The 21,763-nt window shown below is 51.5% G+C and overlaps 1 protein-coding gene across 1 annotated transcript; it reads left to right on the top strand.

The window, feature by feature from the left end:
- The first annotated feature begins 14,172 nt into the window (after nucleotides 1-14,172).
- On the top strand, nucleotides 14,173-20,966 carry GRPEL1 (GrpE like 1, mitochondrial). The gene is made up of 4 exons (XM_041752495.1): nucleotides 14,173-14,317; nucleotides 16,215-16,377; nucleotides 17,558-17,639; nucleotides 20,445-20,966. Exons 1-4 carry the CDS (start codon nucleotides 14,214-14,216, stop codon nucleotides 20,789-20,791), a joined length of 696 nt encoding a protein of 231 aa, XP_041608429.1. The 5' UTR covers nucleotides 14,173-14,213; the 3' UTR covers nucleotides 20,792-20,966.
- Nucleotides 20,967-21,763: the final 797 nt, after the last annotated feature.

The following is a 21,763-nucleotide window of genomic DNA, read 5'->3' as shown; positions in this document are numbered from 1 at the left end:
CAGCTGGAAGTCAGGCTGGCCCTGGGAGGCCCGGCCAGAGGCCCCGGGATATCCAGGGGGAGCCCTCTGCTCCGAGTCCCAGACAGCTTGCGAAGCTCATCACAAGAGTGGCCACAAAGTTAGAGTTCTGGTAAATAATCCTACGTTTTGCCTTTTCGAAAACTGTAACCCACAGTGTGACCCGTCTGATGTAGAATGTGCTCCCCACCCAGCCACCCAGGGCTGCATGATGTGCTTAGCGCCTTCCCAAGCCTCGTGTGCAGGTGTTCTGTGGTGTTTGTTGTGTGTCTGCTACGGTGAGCATCCCTGCTCAGATGGATTCGGGGTACAGGGATGTCCTGGCCCCCCCTGAGCTTGGGGCCCAGAAGAGGGGGCCTCTAGGGGCACATGCTCACATTTAAAAAAAATTTTTTTTTAATTTTTTTACATACATTTTTTCATTCATGAGGCCAGGGGCATGAATATCCACCCCTGCCCCCCTGCTTTCCCCTCCCATCATGCAAGGCAATTGGAGCTCCTGCTCCTCCCCACCTTCCTGAAGACAAATTCCAACCGCCTCCAGCATTCTCATGTGGGGATTTATCTGCCACAGGTGCCTTCCCTATTGGCAGGAATAGAAATAGAGGGATGGAAAGGATTCCATCCTTCCCAGCTACGGAGCATGTTGAGTGCCATTTATTGCATTGATTTTTCAAAACACAAATAGTGTGTGCAAGATATTTCCAGGAAGGAACAAAGAAAAATTGGGGACAACCTATTTAAATCACCTCTCTTGGCTGAACTCAACGGAGTTGGGGAAAACAGCAGGGTGGTGGGGGACTGGCCTGGAAGCGCTGGCTGGGGGCCCAGCCCCGGTGAGCCCTGTTTATCACCTTGAAGCAAATGCTTACTTCCAGACGGGGCCAGACACCCAGCAAGCAGGCCCGGCATGTCTAGTAAATCAAGGCTGACATAGGGAACCGAAGGGGCGGGGGCAGCCCAGAGACAAGGCTGGCCTCCAAGAGGGGGTGTCAGAGGCCCCAAAGGAGACCTCCTGGGAGTGCTCTCCTGATCCCAGCACGTGAGGGAGGATGAAAGGAACCCAGGGAGGAAGGAAGGGACAAGGAGGGAGCAGTGGGGGATTCCTGGGTGGCTCAGCGGTTTAGCGCCTGCCTTCGGCTTAGGCTGTGATCCTGTAGTCCAGGGATCAAGTCCCGCAGCAGGCTCCCCACATGGAGCCTACTTCTCCCTCTGCCTGTATCTCTGCCTCTCGCTCTCTCTGTGTGTCTCTCATGAATGAATAAATAAAATCTTAAAAAAAAAAAAAAAAAAGGAGGGAGCAGTGATGGAGGAAGGATGGAGGGAAACACAGTGCCTTCAGACCTCCCAGGAAAGCTGCTAGCTCTGGCCAACAGCCCCCAGAGGAGTCGAGCCCAGCTCTCATTCTCAGCCCAGACAAGAACAAAGGCCTCCCAGTGTGGCCAGCACCCTGATGAGGTGGAGGCATGAAGCTACCTGAAGTAGCTTGGGCAATCCAGAAATGCTTCCTGGAGGAGATGACAGCCAGGTTAGGCTCTGAGTCAAAAGATAGTTTACTAGCCAGGCAAAGGGACTTGGGGGGGGGGGGGGTAATGTTCCAGGCTGAGACTCTAGAGAGAACCTAGGGTCTGCAAGATGCTCAGTGTGCTGATGGAGGCAGGGGTCCCTGGGGCCAGCCTTCCTAGGATGTGAGCTGCATCCTGACAGCACCAGGGAGCCACCTGGAGGCAGTGAAAAGGAACTACCTAATCAGAAGTTTGCAGCGCAGCCCTACCCCCACCCCCCCAACCTCCTGCTGCCCCTACAATGGCTCCTTTCTGTTCTGAACAAGGGGAGAAATCAGGAAAACCACTTGGTAGATGGGAAACCAGAATATTCCCTTTATTGCCTAGCAAGTTGATTTTGGAGAATGTGGTTTCTATCTGCTGGCCAGGGGGTCTCCAAACACTGAGGCCTGAGCCTCCTCAGTGTGGGCAGGCTTTCACCATGGGGCCCAGAGAAGAAAATGGGGTCCCTGCTAGCAGACCTCCTACGTGAGCTCCCTTCCCCTTAACAGGAGGAGGGAGGCTGGCCAAGGTATGCTGGAGTCCCCTCCCCAAGAGCAGGACACATCAGGAAGGGAGCGGCATCAGCTGCTGAGTCCTGGCAGAGCTAGCAGGCTGCCTGAGGATAGAGGCCCAGAGCCTCCCAGGGAAGTAGGGGCAGGGTCTGTCCCACCATGCCCGGCACTCATGTGTCGTCAGGAGACACAATGGGCTCCAGGACACTGAGGACTAGTCAGGCAGCCTGACCCGCGATCCTCAGCCCAAAGGAAATCCCTGCTCCCTGAATTGCATACGCAGCCGGGATGCCCTGGGAAGCAGGCCCAAGGCTTCCCAGCCAGGCCTGCTTTGGCTCAGAGCCGCCGCTGCGCAGAACAGCCAGCCCAGGAGCAGAGGTGTAGGTGCTTACGAGTCGGACTTCCCAGAGAAACAGAAGCAGTGGGATGTGTGGAGATACACATCTCAGAGATGTACTGCAGGATCGGCTCAGGAGCTCATGGAGGCCGAGAAGTCCCATGATCTGCCACCTGCTAGAGGCCCAGGCAAGCTGGCAGGTTGTCAGGCCGGAGCACCCGGAGCACCAGCGTCTGAGGGCGGGAGAGGGGGACGTCCCAGCTCAAGCACGGTGAGCAAATTTGCCCTTCCTCCACCTGTGCCTTCTCCTGGGGCCCTCGGTGGAGTGGAGAGAGCCCCCCCGTGTTGGGGAGTGCTCATCTCTTCCAGAGACAGACACACCCAGAAATAACGTGCCACCATCTATCCAGCATCCCTGACTGAGGCCAGCCAAGCTGACACATAAGCTTGACCATTGCAAGGTCCTGGCTCTGATTTGATCACAAAACACCGTGTGCCCCCAAGACAGCCAGCCACCCCACCCCCTGTTTCCGAAGACCTAAGGTGTACCTGGCCCTCTCCTTGCTGGGTGTTGGGGATCCAGAAATGAAAATAAAAGATCCCTTCCCTGCCTTCAAGGACCCCATGGTCCGGGGAACACACAGGTTAGTCCTTCCCTCTGGGGACAATGCACCAGGGTCAGTCGGCCTGTGACACAAGGGCTGTCGCGCCCCCTCCCGCCACCGCAGCAGGCATCAGTGGTCCACCTGGGGTTCCCTTCAGCCTGAAGGCAGCCTCCTCTCCCTCCAGGGGCTTGCAGACAGCTGCTGCCACCCCTGCAAAATCCACCTGCCATCCTGATGACTCTGAAGTTCTGCCCAAGTGGCTTCCCAGATCCCCATTACTTTGGGCTAGGATTAAAGTCCGATCTGAGTGACCTCCCTGTCACTTTGCCCTCACCCTCTGGGCCTTTCCTCCGCATCCTCACCACATTACGCATCACCTTTCATTGTAATTGCTAGGTCAGCCAGCAGTTGCCCGATTTCCTCCACTGACAGCAAGCTCACTACCTCTGGTGATCACGTTCTTTATGTGGGTCCCAAACCCCTCCCTTCTACCCACAGGTCCTTCATGGTGCAAGCTTGACTTGAAGGGCCCTACGTCAACCAATAACTATAGCTACTTACCACAGACTGAGACCTGGCATCCCTCCTCCTGTCTGACACTGCCCCCCTCCCCCGTCCCGAAATGGCTCAGTACCTGAGCAAATGAATGAACCACAGCAACTGTGTGAAGTCTCAGCAGGCTGTCCTCATCCCTTTTCACAGACAGGAACAGGGTCCCAGAGAGTCAAGAGAGTGTCACCCTGCAAACCAGTGGCAGAGGCGACACTGGAAGCCATGCTTCCTCCCATCCAGAACATTGCCCCTTCTGAGAGAATATCCTGCAGAGGCAGAAGCTAACATCTACCCTCCAAGCCCCTCTTCTCACTGGCTCCCCCAACAGCTGCCCTGCATGCATTCCATGCTCTTCCTTCCAGAACCTTCTCTTTCTGTTTCCTCCCTTTCCACCATCTGGGATGGTAGTCTGCACTTGAACCACCTGTTCCCTTAGCTGTTCCCCAAAGACAGTGGCCTGGCCTCGTGCTGGCATTCACAACGTATGATAAAGGATAGGAGATGTGAGTGCATCCTCGAGGGTGGGCAGGGGGAAGTACCCCCATGAGACCAGTCATGGAGAGAAGAGAGAGGAGGAGGCCCAGCAGGAAGAGACAATGCCATGAGCTCTGAAAAGATGAAAAACAGCATTTGCCTGTGGATGCTTATCAACAGCTGTTGAAGCTGTCATCCTGGGCAGCACCTGAGCAGCTCCAGAATGACTGCAGTCTAAACGTCAGGTAGCGGCAAGCGTTGGCGTGGCTGTGGAGAAATGGGCAACCTCCCGCACTGCTGGTGGGCACGGAAATGGTACAGCTGCTCTGAAAAGTCGTCTGGTGCTGCCTCAATGGTTAAACAGAGTTACCATATGACCCAGCAATTCCACTCCCGGGGATGTGCCCCATAAAAATGGAAATATGTCCACATAAAAATATGTACATGAATGTTTATAGCACCATGATTCATAGTAGCAAAACATAGCAACAATCCAAAGGTCCACTGAGTGGTGAATGCATAATCAAATGGACTAGTTCCATACAATGGAATATAGTGGAATATTCCCAGCCATAAAAAAGAATGAAGTGCTGGGGTGCCTGGGTGGTGAAGTCAGTTAAGCATCTGAATCTTGGTTTCAGCTCAGGTCATGATCTTGGGGTCACAGAATTGAGCCCCGCATGGGGCTCCATGCTCAAGGGGAGGATGCTTGAGATTCTCTCTCTCCCTCTCCCTCTGCCGCTCCTGCTTGTGCTCTTTCTCTCTGCCTCTAAAATAAAAAATAAAAAACTAAAAAAAAAAAAAAAGGAATGAGGTACTGACATGTGCTACCATATGGATGAACCTTTAAAATATTCTGCCAAATAAAGGAAACCAGTCGCAAAAGGCTACATAGTATATGACTCCATTTATATGAAATGTCCTAGAGAAGAAAATCTATATAGGAGGTAGCCGGGAGCTAGGGGAGGAAAGGAGGGGGGTGACCACTAATGGACACAGGGTTTCTTCTGGTGGTGACAAGAATGTTCTAGAACTAATTGTGGTGATAGTTGTACACGTCTGTAAATATACTGAAAACCACTGAAGGATACACCTTAAAAAAGTGAGCTGTGGTGTGTGAATCATATCTCAATAAAGCTGCCTAAGAAAATACCGTTAAGGAAAAAAGTAAGGTAAATTATTGACCTCATCTTCTCCCTTAAATGGAAATAGAAGAACCAATGAAACTCCAAGTAAATAGCAGAAAAGAAATAATAATGAGAGCAGAAATCAATGAAATAGAACATAGAAAAAACAATATAGAGAAAAATCTGTAAAATCGAAAGCCAATCTTTTGAGAAGGTGGATGAAATTTACAGACTCTAGTTAAACAGATCAGGAAAAAAAAGAGAGAAAGTGCTAATTACCAGGACTGAAAGATGACATCATTACAGATCCTACAGTTGTTTTTGTTTTTTTTTTTAATTTTTGCTCAGTTTGTATCCAAACCCCAGACTTGGACTAAAAAACACTTCAGTTCTGTCTAGCGACATGAAGTCTCTGCAAGAAGAAACAAAAGTCAGCAGAAACAGTTTCAGTTTTACAAAATGCAAACTTGCACATTTTTCAGGTTGTTTTAGGTAAACAATCACAAAACAGTGAGATAAGCATCTTGATGGAAGAAGCCAAGTACTTCCTTCCAGCCTCAGGATTCCCTCTGATTGACACAGGGCAGGATCCCAAGAGCAGTCCCAGTAGGTGGGCAGGGATGGTGAGGGAGCCAGTAAATGCTTGTGGTGGTGGCGGCGGTTGTTCTACTTTGCCCTGGGGCAGAGCGTGGCACAGAAGTTGGCTCTTGGAATGGGAGCAGGAATTCTGTATTCTCCACCAAACATTCCCTGAGCGTGTCCTCCGCCCAGACCTCAAGACACCGAAAGGAGTAAAGGTCTGAGTCTGATCTGATGGTACTTAGATGCCAGAAGGGTTGAGATGGGGGGCTGTGGGATAGAGAGTGGAAATGTACTTTGCATATGAGAAGGGCATGCATTTGGTGGGCAGATTGTGGTGGGTTACATGGTATCCCCTCGACAGACACTTTGAAGTCCTAAGCCCCAGTGCCTGTCAATGTGACCTTTTGGGAAAGAAGACTTTGCAGGTGTAATTAGATAGGACGAAGCCCCAAAGGAGTCAAGCGGGCTCTACTCTGATATGACTGGTGCCTTAAAAGAAAAGGGAAATCTGGACACAGACGTAGCAGCAAGAAATAATTTCTGTTGTTTGAAGCCGAGCATCTGAGTTTCCTAGGTAGGTGACAAAGGACCACAAACTGGCTGGCTCTAACCATAGGATCTCCTGGTCTCACAACGTTGGAGGCTGAAGGTGGGCAGGCTTGGCTCCTCCTGGGGCCTTGAGGGAGGATCTGTTCCGGGCCTCTCTACCACTCTGCTTCTGGGGTTTGCGGGCCTCCTCCACTCTCCCTGGCCACAGACAGGCTGCCCATCTCCACATCCATCCTCACACAGCGCTCTCCCTGTGTCCACATGTCCCCTTTCTTTTTTTTTTTTTCCTAAGATTTTATTTATTTATTTACTCATGAGAGACCCAGAGAGAGAGGCAGAGACACAGACAGAGAGAGAAGCAGGCTCCCTACAGGGAGCCTGATGCAGGACTCAATTCCAGGACCCTGGGATCATGCCCTGGGCCAAAGACAGACGCTCAACCACTGAGCCACCCAGGTGCCCCCACATGTCCCCTTTCTATAAGGACACCTACTGTGTTGGACTGGGGCCCACCCTGGTGGCCTCATTTTAACTTGATGACCCTGCAAAGACCTTCTCTCCAAATCAGGTCACATTCTGAGGTCCTGGGGGTTAAGACCTCAACATTTAAATTTTGAGAGGGCACAATTCATAACACCCGGTCAAGGTTCTGGACCTGGTGGTTTTGTTTTTATTTTCTCATCTTCATTGTAGATTTACAATGTAAATGGGCCATAACATGAATCAATCTTGTTTTTGTGAGAAGTAGGTAATTTATTGGTCTTGCATGTTTGACGACGACGATGCAGAGGACCTGCCCAAAGCAAGAGGCTTCGAGCAGGTGCGACGCCCTTCCATTCCTGATTCTCTGTCAGGGTTTCCCTAAGCATGTCCATTCCCACTTCTGGCAAAATGTTTCCAAACCCATATCAGGTTTTTAATTTTTTTTACATTATTTTTTAAATTGCGGCAAAATATATACAACTTAAAATTAGCCGTTTTAGCCACTTTTTAGAGTACAGCTCAGTGACTTTACGTACATTTACTTTGTTGTGTAGCCATCACCCCATCCATCTCCAGAACTTTCCAAACAGAAACTCTGTCCCCACAACACACTCGCTCCCCCCTGTCCCCTCCTGAGCCCCTCGTAACCGCTACTCCTGTCTCTACAGACTTGCCTATTCGGGGTATTCCCTACAAGTGGAATCACATAATATTAGTCCTTTTATTGCCTGGCTTGCTTTCGCTGAGCACAATGTTGTCCAGTTTCAACTATGTTATGGCAGGTGTTGGAATCTTCTTCCTCATTAAGGCTGAATAACATCGCGTTGCACGGATGGGCCACACTGCGTTTCTGTACCTCCGTCCAAGGGCCTGGTGCCTCTTCCACCTCTCAGCTACTGGGAACAGTACTGTCACGAACATGACAAATGTCTCTGAGTTCCTACTCTCAGTGCCTTCGGGTGAACACCTAAGAGTGCAATTTCTCATCCCAGATACCTTTAACGTTCAAAAGTCTTTAGGCCTAGGCACTTGGATCTTACCTGATTGTCTGATAAGTTGGTAGAAACCAAAACATCTCTCCATGGATTTCTAGATGGAAACTGTGGAAACTCAACAGTTCTCTGGAGGGCAGGGTGAGGCCTGGCATCTGGCCTCCTTCCTGGGCTTCTCTACTCAGCCCCACTCACTCTGCCTCCACCCCGCCGACCTGCCCAGAGGTGGGGGACCAGAGCCCCTGATGCAAGCAAGCGTCATGCTTGGGGGCAGGCTGGAGGGTTTCCCTGCAGTCTTGTCATTGAACAGATGTTAGGACTCACTCACACTGCCTGGACGCAGCTGGGATGAACCCCCAGATGGGGAAACAGGGGGAAAGTAGCAGCGAAAGTCACAGTGGGAGTCAGACGTCCATTGGGTCTGAAAAGTGAAATAACAGAGCCAGAGCACACATGCATGTATGCGCACACACACACACAAAGACAGATACACAGACACGTGCACAGACACACAGACATGGCTCCAGCTCAAGCTCTGGCCCTGGGTTCTGGCCTTGTCATCGAGATCATGGTGAAGCAGCCACACTGTGGGACCCCGATGCACTTACCGAGACAGGGAACAGTGGGTGCTGGAAAGAGCATGAAGCCCAGAGCATCAGAGGGTGGCACCTGCACCCTGGACTCGGCATGGTCCCTCCTCTGTCCACGGGGGTTACAGCCGCGCCTGCCCCTGATGTGACCATCAGGAGGCACTATGGGGACAACCGTCAGTGGTAAGCGACAGAAGCCCGGCTCAAAGCAAATTAGGCAAATGGAGCCTATCTGTACGTGGCTCTTCCGGCAGGGGACGGGTGTGGACATGCCTCGTGAATGAAGAAAGGGCTTCCAGGGACAGGATTTTGGCTCTGGAATGGGGACTCGGACCCTCAGACCAGGGTCTCCCGCCTTCCCTCCCCCGAGGCCTGGCGGGCAAGGTCATGGGGCTCCAGACACCCGTCTCCCCGCGTGGGGACCCTGGCACATAGTGGGTCCTCGGAAAGAACAGGCAAATGATGTTCCCTTCCCGCAGCTATCACCACCACCACCATCACCACCAGCAGCAAAAGAAAATCATCCTGCAAAACCTCCTTAAAACATTATACATGTGGGTCACCTGGGTGGCTCAGGGGTTGAACATCTGCCTTCTGCTCAGGGCGTGATCCCGGGTTCCTGGGATGGAGTCCCACATCGGGCTCCCTGCAAGGAGCCTGCTTCTCCCTCTGCCTGTGTCTCTGCCTCTCTCTCTTTCTCTGTGTGTCTCATGAATAAATCTTTAAAAAAATAAAACATTATGTGTGTTTTTGAAACCCAATTTTTGAGAAGCAGGTTCTGGACCAAAGTGTGTTTGCTTCCTACCCAGAGGCTGCTTGTTCCAGAAACAAAGCTCAGCACTGGCCATCTGTGGCACTACGTGGGGCTCTCAGGACGCTGTTTGTGGCTCATGGCGTGGGCAGACAGGCGGAGGACTGGCAGGAGGATGGGCTTCTCCCAAGGGTCCCAGGCCTGGCCACGCCCGTTTGCTTCCCTATGGCCTTCCATCACTGGCTTTGTTTCTGGAAAAAGATCTTTAGTTTTGCAAACTCCCTTTGGAGAAGGTGTTTTCTGAGTTTTCACACCTCAGGGAAAAGCGGTCCAATCCGTGACGACACAGCTCTAATTTTATGAAAAGGATGACATTCTGATCTAGTCACCAGTGAGCTTTTTCTACTCAGACTTCCCAGGGGCCCTGGGGCTTGCATCCACTCAGTGGGGGTCACACTGAGCACCAGGCCCTCTAACCATAGGCTGCTGAGATCCACCACGGAGAGAACAGACCCCGTGGGCTTGTGATCAATCCTAGCGCAGGGTCAGGGGGGAAACAAAGAACACAGGCCCTCAGCTTCCTCCCGGGGATGCAAGAGAGCTGCAGAAGTTGGGGGAAGGCTGCTGCACCGAGGTGACCCCACCATTTGCATCTTCCATTGCCTCTATAATAATCCCCGTTATTTTTCTAATGAGAAACCATCCGTCCTGCCAATCCTCACCCACAGTGCTTTTCGTGGCTCTGATTTCTTTCTGGCTGATGATAAATTCGACCAACACACAGGAGGGTTCCAAACGCAGGGGGCTTGTGGTGAACAATTCAATCAGCCTTAGATTCAAACAATCTCTCATGTCCACAGACTTTGTAAGAAGCTCTCCCCGGAATTCGAAGGGCTTGCTGCCTCCTCCGTCCTTCCTTCAGGTAAGCCAAAGCCACCCTCTCCCCACCTCTGGGGAAGAGAAGCCTGTACCCACAGCGGGCCCCTGACCACACCTGGAGCAGCTGGTTCTAACTGCTGTCTGTCCAGTGTTCTCAGAAAATGTGCTGAGTTACTGTTGCATTCACTTTCTTCTCTGGGCAACTGATATGGCTTTTTGCAGAAAGCTATTTTTTTCTTTTTTCAGATTATTTATTTATTTATTCATGAGAAAGAGAGAGAGACAGAGACACAGGCAGAGGGAGAAGCAGGCTCCATGCAGGGAGCCTGATGTGGGACTCGATCCCAGGACCCCAGGATCACACCCTGAGCTAAAGGCAGATGCTCAACCATTGAGCCACCCAAGTGCCCAGTTATTTCAATGGGAACCTCTGTGGCCCCTTCTGGTGGCATTTTCTTACCCAGAACATCCTTTCCACTCGGATCCAGCATGCTAGGGACAAGTGGTGGACAATTTGCTGCCAGAAATCAGGTCTTCAACATCTCGTCCAGACAGGTCTCCCAACCCTGGTTTCCTTGGGGCGGAGGATTTGGCCACCAAAACAAAGGAACAATCAAAAGTGGGCCAAGAATGAGCCTGGGTGATGAAAAAGGGAGCAAGGCTTATGACTGATCCACTCCACATGCTGAGATCCAAAACACAATCCAATAAAGGTAATGCCCACCCTGCATGATTATTTGGTGGCCTAGTGCACCCCAGGCCTCACAGAATCAAGAGCCGGCAGGCAGGGCTCCCAGGAGGTTCCTTCAGGTTGCCCATGGAGTCCAGCTCCGGGCAACAGCAGATCTTCAGTTCCTTGCTGACAGTCAGCCGAGGGCCACCCTCTGCCCCCAAGGCTGCACACTGCCTTCACTTTCACACGGCCCTTCCAGCTCCCAAGTGGCAGAGGCCATCCAACATGTTCTCACGCTCTGAAGCTCTCTGACATCCCCTGCTGGAGGAACCTCTCCACTTTTAAAGGACTCCCCAAGGTCAACCCCATTGGATGGATAATCTCCAGGAAGGCCAACTGGCTTGAACCTTTTGTTACATCTGCAAAGTGCCTTCAGAGCAGCATCAGGATTTGTGTCGGATGGGATAACCAGAGGATGGGTATCTTGGGGCCCATCTTTAGATGGCTACCACACCTGTTATGCCCATTTTCGTTTTAGAGATGGAAAAAGAAAGTGGGAGAAGGACAGATGGAGAGGGAGAGACTCCCAAGCAGACTCCATGACCAGCACGGAACCCAATGCAGAACTTGATCTCAGGACGGTGAGATCATGACCTGAGCAGAAATCAGGAGTCGGACGTTCAACCAACTGAGCCACTCAGATGCCTCGACCATGCTAAAATTTTATTGGTTTATTTCAGAGTTGGACAAAAGGATGAAAATCCATGTCCCTGCTCAGGGACAATGGTAATAATGCGGTTTGTGGCAGGAGCCAACACTCTGGGTGGACAGATGCAGGATCTGGCTTCACATCTGACGGCCACACGGAAGTTGAGATTGGTCGAGGGAAATATGCAAAAGCTCTGCCTTGGGGATCCCTGGGTGGCTCAGCGGTTTAGCGCCTGCCATTGGCTCAGGGCATGATCCTGGAGTCCCGGGATGGAGTCCCGCATTGGGCTCCCTGCATGGAGCCTGCGTCTCCTTCTGCCTGTGTCTCTGCCTCTCTCTCTCTCTCTCTCTCTCTCTCTGTCTCAAATAAATAAATAAATAAATAAAATCTTTAAAAAAAAAAAACTCTGCCTTTTTCTGCCTTCATTACCTTGAAGAAGTCACCTAACCTGGCTGGGCTTTGCCCCCTCATCACCATATTGTGTGCTGATCCGAAAGGACATCTGCCCAGAGCCTGGCACCCACCAGCTCTCGTCTATTGTGAGGATCACACTCACAGCCCACATGCTGTTGAGCCATCTATCTGCACAACTCTCACCTGAGGACACCTTCTTAAATGTCACCCCCTCCTTGTTGGGGGCACCATACACCATTTAGCTTGTTTATCCCACATCCCTGCCCGGACCACCTGTGCCCTTTGCTGAAAGTGTGTTCTGTGGGCTGATCCAGGATTCTTCCCAGAGAAGCGGCCTCCTCACCATGTGGAGAGGACTTGCACTGAGTTGATGAAGACCTCAGGGAACTACCTGAGCTGGGTCCCTAGAGCAGTAGCAAAATGCCATCTTTGTATGTAATACCCCAGCTCCCCCTTGGAGCAGTTCCCAATATGGCCACCAGGTGGCAGCACAGGCAGCCCCTGTGGAGGGAGGTTCCGAGGGGCAGGACCCAGACTCAGGGCACGGCTTCCTGGCAGGCCTGGACCAACTGGCCCCAGTGTGGCATCACACTGCAGCGACCTGTGCTTGTCTCTGTCTCGGGACCAAGTGGCTATAACTCTCTGTTGATTGCCCTCATGCTGCACTGTAAGCTATTTGGGATGCCCATCTGATTCCCTCTGAGCCCAAAGAAGTTAGGAAATGAGTATCTGTCTCTTTTAAACTTCACAACCTAGGACGCCTGGGTGGCTCAGTGACTGAGCGTCTGCCTTCAGCTCAGGGCGTGATCCCGGGGTCCTGGGGACCGAGTCCTGCACTGGGCTCCCAAGAGGGAGCCTGCTTCTCCCTCGGCCTGTCTCTGCCTCTCTTTCTCTGTGTCTCTCATGAAGATGCAAAATCTTCTAAAAAATTAAACTTCACAATAAATATGATCACAGTTTTACAGATGAGCGGATCAAGGACTGAGGCCAAGAGCAATTAAGTGGCTTGCCCAATGTCACAGCCAGTGAGAAATACGGCATTATTGTTACATTTTATTAGAGGAAATTTCCAATATACAAAAGAAGAGTCATAACTCGGATGGCATTCACCATCCAGCCTCAACTATCAACATTTTGCCACTGAGCTTCCCCTATCCTGTTTTTTTTTTTTTACAAGAGTATTTGTAAAGCCAATCCTAAAGACTGTGGCAATACAGTACAAATACTTCTGTTTGCATCTCTAAACAATCCGGACACTCTTACCCACCGGGCCATCCTCTCTCCTTAACGTAAAATACTGTTTATGTTCGCATTTCAGTTTGTCACAGATATCTTTTGTACAGGTGGTTTGCTCTATCATGATCCAAACAAGGTCCAGACATCCTTTTAATCATGTCTCTAAGCTTCCATTGTCAACCGGCTCACTTCCTTTCTCTTCCTCCAGCCCCTTAATTAATCCATAAGCTGGGTCATATTCCACAGAACAGCCCACCCCTGGATTTGGCTGTCCGCCTGTCCCTGCAGGTGTCACAGACTCTGGCACAGTGTAGATGTTGGTTCAACATTTTCAAGAATTTTAATGAGAGCAGGGCAAAGAGCAGAGGCTTGGTCCTCAGGAATGTGATCCACCTTGGAGACCTGCTCCCCAGTCCCCCACCCTGGGCGGGACCACGGGCTCCGGCTTTCCACCCTGCGGGAGTGGGGGAGACCAGGGCTCCGTCCCTCGGTCCCGGGGTGCGCGGGCAGGGGCTCCGTCCCTCCGTCCGTCGGTCCGTCCGACCCGGGGTGCGCGGGCAGGGGCTCCAGCCGTCCCTCCCGCCGGCGGACGGGACTTCGGCCCGGCAGAGCTGGAGCAGGAGCCAAGTCAGAGCTCCCGGGACCCCTCGGAGGGGCAGCAGCCCAGGGGCGGCACCTGGGCTTCGGGGCCCGTGATCCTGTAGAAGTGGCGTCGCCAGATGAATGAAAACGTCAGGACCTAGGGGTACGTCAGGACCTAGGGGTCCCCCGCGCCCCCCGCCCCGGCCCGCTCCCGGAGCGCAGGCGGCGGAAATGCCGAGGAGTCGCGCACACGGAGTCTCGCGCGCCCAGCGCCGCACTTCCGGCGCCCCGCCCCCCCACGCTTCTCCCCCATTGGTCGTACCCTGACCGCGCCCGCGAGCGTCTCCTCCCACAGTTCCCTTGACCTTTCACCTCCTCACCTTCTGGGTCTCCGGAAGCCCCAGGCCCCGCCCACCAGGGCGGTGAGGGGGCGGGGCGAGGGAGAGCTGTGCAGTGACCCACAATTATTGGGTAGCACCGTCTGTCCATCAAAGGGGAAGCGGCTCCGGAATGGCTGGAGAGGCGCGGTTGGGCGGGGAAGGAGACACGGGTCTGCGCGAGTGGCCGGGCCCTCGAGGGGGCGAGCCAGAGGCCCCCGCGCATGCCCGGTGCGTGCGCAGTGCCGACGGCGGCGACGACAGTCATGGCGGCTCGGTGCGTGAGGCTGGCGCGGCACAGCCTCCCGGCTTTGGCGCTGTGTCTCAGGTAAGGGGCTCCCGGCTGCCTGTGACCCAGGAGAGGCGCGGTCCCCAGGGCGGGTCCTCCTCGGGCGGGGCCCTGCGCCGCTTGGGCCCGGGAGCGGGCGTCGTCGGCACGCGCGAGCCGCCCCCCCGGCGCCTGCCCCTCGCCCGGGGCCTCCGGCGCCCACCCGCCCGCGCGGCGGCCCCTCGCACCCCGCTCGCGCCCCGGCGCCCGGCGCCCCTCCAAGGCCAGGTCGCGCGCGGGGGCCGCGGGGGCGCTCGGGCTCGTTCCCCTGCGCCGCGGTGCCTTCCTGAGCCCGGGCGCCGTGGAGGGAGGCTCGAGCGCCCGCGGGCCTCGGCGGCCGGTGCCCTCCTGCCCCGTGAGGTGTGCGGCGGGGCTTCGGCACCCTGGGCCGGAGGAGCGTACCCGCGTGGGCGGGACACCCGGCGGGGGGTGACCGACCGCCCGGGTGCCTCGGGGGAGAGGCTTTTATTTTTGGTCACGTAATTCGTGGTTTTGTTATCTGAGCTAGTCGCCAGGAAAGCGTCGCCGAGGTAGGGTTAGTTTCTGGCCTCGACAACGAGTATTGTGGAAAGAGTGAGCTCCCAGCAGGGGCTGGCGGGCTCTGACTCTGTCTCCCTCTGAGCCCGCCCTGCTGCGTCCCCCACCCCACTGCTCCCGGCGCCTCCGTGGGCGGGATGGCTGTGACGGCCGTGACGGCCACACCCGGATCGCACCACAAGTTATTAGCTTTTTTAAATCACAAAATATGGTAGAAAGGTTCCTGCGTTCCAGCCTGGTAGTGACCGACTGATGGATCCTTGGGTTCTTCTCCAGGCCCAAGACACGGGTCTGCATACACAGGACTTCTGGTTCGCCCTTTCAGAAGTGGCTTCATGTTTTGTCCCTTTTCCTGACTCGCATTGTTGACTGCACAGCACACCTGGAGCGAATCGCAGAGAGGATAGCTTGACACCCACTTTGGCAGCCGCACTGCATTCCAGACTGTGGAAGCACAGCGCCGTCCGCGGTGCCCCCAGCTTGCTGCTGCCCAGTGCTGCCAGAAATGTCTTTGTACACGTTTTCTGTACTGATAGCTCTCCTAGTCTTTGAGGCAGTTTCCTTTAATCTGGGAAGAAAATCGACTGCAGTTTATTTTCAGATTGAAATGTGCTTGAGAAGAATTTTTAGAAGAAATCTGAGTTTTAAAACCATTCTGTCATACATTAATAACATTGTGACCTTGGACTTACCACGTAACCTTTTTCATGTGGGGATCAGATTGGATAACATCTTGAGTCACTTCCAGTATTAGGTTTAGTGCTCTTTGTTTCCCTCTGTACATCCCCCAGCTTTCCAGCCTCCAAAGCTGACTCCTTGTACACATCTTTCAGAGGACCTCTGTACAAAGCCTTTCATGGTCTCTCATTTCCCCAAAGCTACATTCTACTCTGAGCCTCCCAAAGCATGGTTTCTCTTTTATCACTTTAAAACCCAAAATTATAGTACTTTGTAGATGTCTTTTTTGACAGTAAGTACCCTAGGGGTGAGATCTCTGCCCAGCCCATCTTTGTCATCAGCATCAGCACTGGGCCTCATCTCTAATAGTAGCTACTCCATCAATATGTGATGGTTCTGCATGACCATCTCTCAGGAGGAGGTATGTGGAATGGAAAGAAGAGGTTAGTACTATGGCCTTGGTACACTGACATACTAGTTTAGACACATTACAGAAGATTTTATGTAAGTTAGCTGCTTGTGTACATAATGTACCATTTGCTTTTATCAGATCTAAGGTAAATTCTCCCCCTTAGGTCAGTAGCAAGTAGTTTTAAATTATCTCAAATTCCTAAAATTAAACATCTGACTTTTTAGCAAAAAGCCCATAGTCTTGATTCATAGTGTTGTGGACTTGGTTTAGGCCATCTCCTCGGCTGTTGTGCACAGCTACAAAACAGAAGAACAATGGCCGGAACTTGGAAGAGGATGTGGGTCAAAATGAACAGAAGACAGATACTCCCTCTACAGAGAAGACACTCATGGACGAGAAGGTCAAGCTAGAAGAGCAGCTGAAGGAGACCGTGGTAAGGTCACGCAGGTTCTTGTGGGGAAGTGTGATCTTTTGAACTCCAGGGGAGGTTCTTCAGACGACCTCTGGCCAGATGTGTTTTGTCATTTTTCTAAGAACTATGTGGCTTTGGTTCTGTCATGAGAGTCTTCACATGCTGCCTAAATAATATTGAATTGAGACTTGAGACAGTCTTTACAAGTGAAGAGCACCGCAGCACTTAAGCTGGGTCTTAGGGGAATATGGACTGGGGCCAGAGGTGTGGTTATGTGGTGCCCTCCTGAGGGGAGGAGATTTGTGAACTAGTTAGAAGGATGTGTTATTACATTACATGAAAAGGCATAGGTGGCACAAATCAAGTTAAATATTTGAAAGTGATCATATCAGACACTCTGCTGGCCCTATTCTAACCACCTTATTGATATTAATCCTGTGAGTCAACTGTTAGAGCCCTGGTTATAGACGAGGAAACTGAGGCACAGAAAGGTTAGGTAACAGGTTAGGCACAGAAAGGTTAGGTTGTTTAGCTACTGAGTGGCAGAACCCAGGTTTGAGCCTCAGGACCGTTGTTCTTCACCACTGCACTAGAATCACCTACAGATGGAGGACAGGTGAAGGGCAGAGACGTGGAGCAGTGGGTCTGCATTCTGATAGAAGTGCTCAGGAGGTGAGCAGCATGACAGGAAAACTGGTGAGAAGTGGAGACGGTGCCAGCATTGGGTGATTGTTACCCACTCAGTGTTGGGACGCAGCCTTTGGGCAACAGTCAGAATACCAGCGGCTCACAGATGGGGTTTTATGTCTTCTGTGGGCTGGTGGTTCTCCTGAACCTCTCCTGGAGGTGTGGAATCTGGGTGCAGCCACCCCGACCAGCATTCTTGGATTCCCTGAACTTGAAAATTCTGTGGGAGTAAGTGGTCCATCCGCGGGCCAGTGAGACTATCAGAACCATGATATCCCTACCCAGCTGGTCACTGGGGGCTACACAAGGAAGTGACCCCTCAACCCCTACTCCCCCCTCATTGGAAATAGCGACACAGCAAAACTGCTTGCTTCTCAGTAAGCTGTGCTGCCTGAAGACTAAGATGTCACACATCATAACGGATGTTACTTGGACTTGGAATTTGTTCCTCTCACATTTGCTTTCTTTGTGCCATGCTTTATTAATGTAAATTTCTTCTTCGCCCCTTTTTTAGGAGAAATACAAGCGAGCTTTGGCAGACACTGAAAACCTGAGGCAGAGGAGCCAAAAATTAGTGGAGGAGGCAAAATTATATGGTAACTTTAGACACTATCTGATATTGATCCTAGAAAAATAGGGGCAGGGAACGTGGGCGGGGTACTTCTGTGGGTGTGGAACCACGGAATCGGGAAGGTGGGGAGGCTACTGGGTGTGTTCCCTCCAGTCAAGGTGGGTCTTTGAGGAGCAAACATCACAGCTGTGACCTGCCTCTAGAATTATAAGTGTAATTCCTTCATTGAAGAGTGTGTGTCGCTCTTCCACGTGAAGACCTGGGTTAATCTGAGGCTGCAGATCATCTCAGCAGGCCAGCCTCACTGATGGTCATTTCCGTAGCTCACTTAGCAGTAACATATTAAAAAGATCTAAGATGCTGTCGGCAATGTCAGTATTTGGACACTTTTGTCACCATCCTTCCCATTCTACATTTGAGACCATTGAGGCTTAAATGACTTGCCGCTAATCACAAAGCTGGGGAGTGGCGGTAGCCATGCTGAGGCCAGGGCTCTTGACACCACGCCTGTGGTGTGTCAGTTAAATGTAAAGGTGCAATTTGAGTTCTCATGGAACCGTCTGCTCGAACCGGCAGGCACCATTCTCCCACGTTATTGAAGAAGCCCCTCAGGCTCACAGCAACATGTCACAGACTTGCCCAAGGACAGACGCACAAGTACAGACACGTGAGAACCAAGATCCAGTCTCATGCTGCCACATTTAGCATATAATGAGTTTCTTCTGGAAATACTTCTTATTGCTCTTTCTGGAAATGCCATTTGTTGGCTTCCTGTTGGCCTGGCCTCTAGATGTCTGGGTCCTTTGGGGAGCGGGGCCAGGCCTCCCTTCCTCTCGACATGCTCCCTGGGCGGCCTGCTCTCTATCAGACCCACACACAGGTTCTTTGAGGCTCCGACATTTCTTGTGAGTTCTAGTCCCATGTGTCCTGTCATTTACCCATTGTCTTCCCCTGGATATCTTGTGGGTATTTTAGCTTTCCCTCTGTCTGCTTTTCTTCCTTATTTTAGTAGAGGATAGTGTCCTCTTTCCTGGAGCTTACTTAGGGCAGGAATCTGAGGTGACCAGTTCCTGTCCCTCATCCTTGTATTTCCCCAATCCCACAAGCCCTGAGTGGCTGGCCCCCCATTTGTCCACTGCCATCACCCTGATCCCAGGCGGCTTCAGTACTCACCCTGCCACATTCCAAGCCAAAGTGATTTTGGAATACAGCCTTAACTCACTTTATTGTGCTTCATGGATAATGCAGTTTTTACAGATCAAAGGTTTGTTGCAACCCTGTGTCGACCAAGCATTTTTTCCACTAATGTCTGCTCATTTCATGTCTCTGTGTCACATTTTGGTGATTCTCACAGTAGTTTCAGGTTTTCATTATTACCATATTTGTTGTGCTCTGTGGTCATACCTCACTGAGAGCTCAAATGATAATCAACATTTTTTAAGCAAAAAGATATTTTTTAAGGTATGTGTGGTTTTTTTATACATCATACTACCTACCGCACACTTAATAGTCTATGGCATAAACATAACTTCTGTATGTACTGAGAAACCAAAAAATTCATTTGACTCCCTCTATGAGATACTTGTTGTGTTGGGGTGTCTGCAGCTAGAACTACAGTGTTTGTGAGGTGTTGTGCCTGCACAGTGTGACCACACCACGTCCACACATTCTGCTACTCCACCTGGAACCTTCAGCTACTCTGAGTCTGCCTCTTCCTGTGCACTGGCTGTCCTTTAGTCCTTGAATGTTTGGATAACTCTTCAGGCTTTGGTTCACAGACTCCTTCTCTGAGTCTCCAAGTCTAAACGATTAAGTTCCTTGGTATAATCTTTCCTCAGCCCTGAGGAATGCTCCTTCGTGGAGGTGGGATTTGTAATTGTGTCTATTCGTGTGATTATTTGATGCCAATCTCAGACCATACATTCCATGAGGGCAGACCATCCTGAGAACTGGTACACGCTTAATCCATGATAGACGCCCATGATTTTATCAGATAAGCAGACATTTTTTCGGTTTCATTTTAAAGCAGGAGGGGAAAGTATTGTGACGAGAAAGTTGTACACTGGCATTGCGTCCTGCAGAGTTGAGTGTGAGGTGATGCAGTTGTGCCCGGTCTTGGCCTGGCTGAAGCAGATGCCCACTTGGAGCCCCCAGTCACCCCTGATTTCCATTTAGCATCTGTAGTCTTTAAATTTTTTTTATTTATTCATGAGAGACATGAAGGAGAGGGAGAAGCAGGCTCCCCATAGGGAGCCCGGTGTGGGACTCCATCCCCCGACCCGGGATCATGCCCTGAGCCAAAGGTAGACTCTCAGCCACTGAGCCACTCAGGCGTCCCTTATAGCCTTTTCTTGAAACCACAAGCAATTTGATACAATACACTGCCTTGAAGTTTGACTTCTCATACATGATTTCCAGGTTAGGTTAGAATTAAGGCTTTGGTGTGTCCTGGGATCTTGGACCCCACAGTGCTGGCAGGGCAGCTGCCCCTCCCTCAGCATCATGTCCTTGGGGGTGAGGTGTCCTATGGCTAAGGTGTTGTGTCCTCACCTGGGCCAGGATTGATGGCGAGATGGTTCTGCCCTTTGGGAGCTATTTGTCTTCGTTCCTAATTAGCTGTTGTCTAAACTCAGAAAATATCTCTTTTTTGGGCTTTATGGTAGGTTTTTTTTTTTTTTTTTTTTAAACACACCTTTGAAATTTGAGGACAGATGAATAGTTTGAAATGTTATTTTTCAATAGTTTGTGCATGAGGTCGGCAGGGTTAGAGCTTTCTAGTGCCCCTGCTGGTGATGGGGAATGCGAATGATGGTATCTTCACTTCGTTTAGGCATCCAGGGCTTCTGCAAGGACTTGCTGGAGGTCGCGGACATCTTGGAGAAAGCAACACAGAGTGTCCCAAAGGAAGAGGTTAAAGACGACAATCCTCACCTGAAGAACCTCTACGAGGGGCTCGTAATGACCGAGGTCCAGATCCAGAAGGTGTTCACAAAGCATGGCTTACTCCGGCTGAACCCCGTAGGGGCCAGGTTCGATCCCTACGAGCACGAGGCCCTGTTCCACACGCCGGTGGAAGGGAAGGAGCCAGGCACGGTGGCACTGGTCAGCAAAGTGGGGTACAAGCTGCATGGGCGCACTCTGAGACCTGCCCTGGTGGGGGTGGTGAAGGAGGCTTAGCTGCCTCTGAAGGGCTTCCATGGGGTTTTTGTAATCACTTGCTGTCACTCTTGAAGCCTGGCTCATTTTCTCTATGAGTACTTTTGACCCTTTCCCAAACCTTGTTGGAAAGCTTTAGTAACCAGTGGCTAACAGAAAATTAAGCCGGTTGCGCAGATGTGTTCATGAACTTTAATTTGGGAGTCTGTTCATTGATTTCTAATACACCTATAATAGCTGCGCACGCTTAGAGAACAGCCCGGCGGGTCACTACTGGACTGTGGGGTGTCAAGGATAAAGTTCCAGCTGCTTAAAGCCTGGTGGTATCCAAATCCCATGAACAAATAAAACACCTTCGGGAACCCTGCTGTTGGGCTGGCTGGCCACCCAGCCTCACCAGGCCCTCCGGCACCCTGGCACACAGGGTCCCGGGTGCTCAGCCCATACCTTCGTTCATTGAAGGGAAGGTGAGACCCTAAGCACGTTCCTTCCCGCCCAGGAAAGCTTCTTGATGCCCCTGCTGAAGAACACGTGTTAGTTCAGTTATAGTTCATTACTGTCCAGCTGCTGAAATGCCCAAGCCCCGGCTCCCCCAGGAGACCGGGAGTGAGCACATGCATCTCAACAGGTCTTAACCGCCTTATTTTGCTGGTTACAGAATTTGAGAAAATCTTTTTTGCCCTGTTGTTCATCCATTTGTAGAAATTTTCAGATCTCTATTAGCTACTTACTGGAGACCTGAAGATATTTTCCCTTATAAGATGGACTTTCTCAAAATCCGAGGACTGCTCGTTTGGTATATTTTAAATGTTAATGTTTAATTTTTAAATTTTATTTAAGAGGATTAAAGCCCTACTATGTTTATTTTCCTACTTTCTAGAAGCTATTTTGTGTCCTTGGGTGGAGGAGACCCACCTCCACTAAGCGTGACTTAGCTTTTCCATTCTACACTCACATCTTGAAGCGAAGTGCTTGACACTAGATGCGCACTCA

The sequence above is a fragment of the Vulpes lagopus genome, chromosome 4, assembly GCF_018345385.1.
Source record: "Vulpes lagopus strain Blue_001 chromosome 4, ASM1834538v1, whole genome shotgun sequence".
Classification (NCBI taxonomy): Eukaryota; Metazoa; Chordata; class Mammalia; order Carnivora; family Canidae; genus Vulpes; species Vulpes lagopus.
Note: the sequence above shows the minus strand (reverse complement) of the source record. Positions and strands in the feature narration are given on the sequence as shown.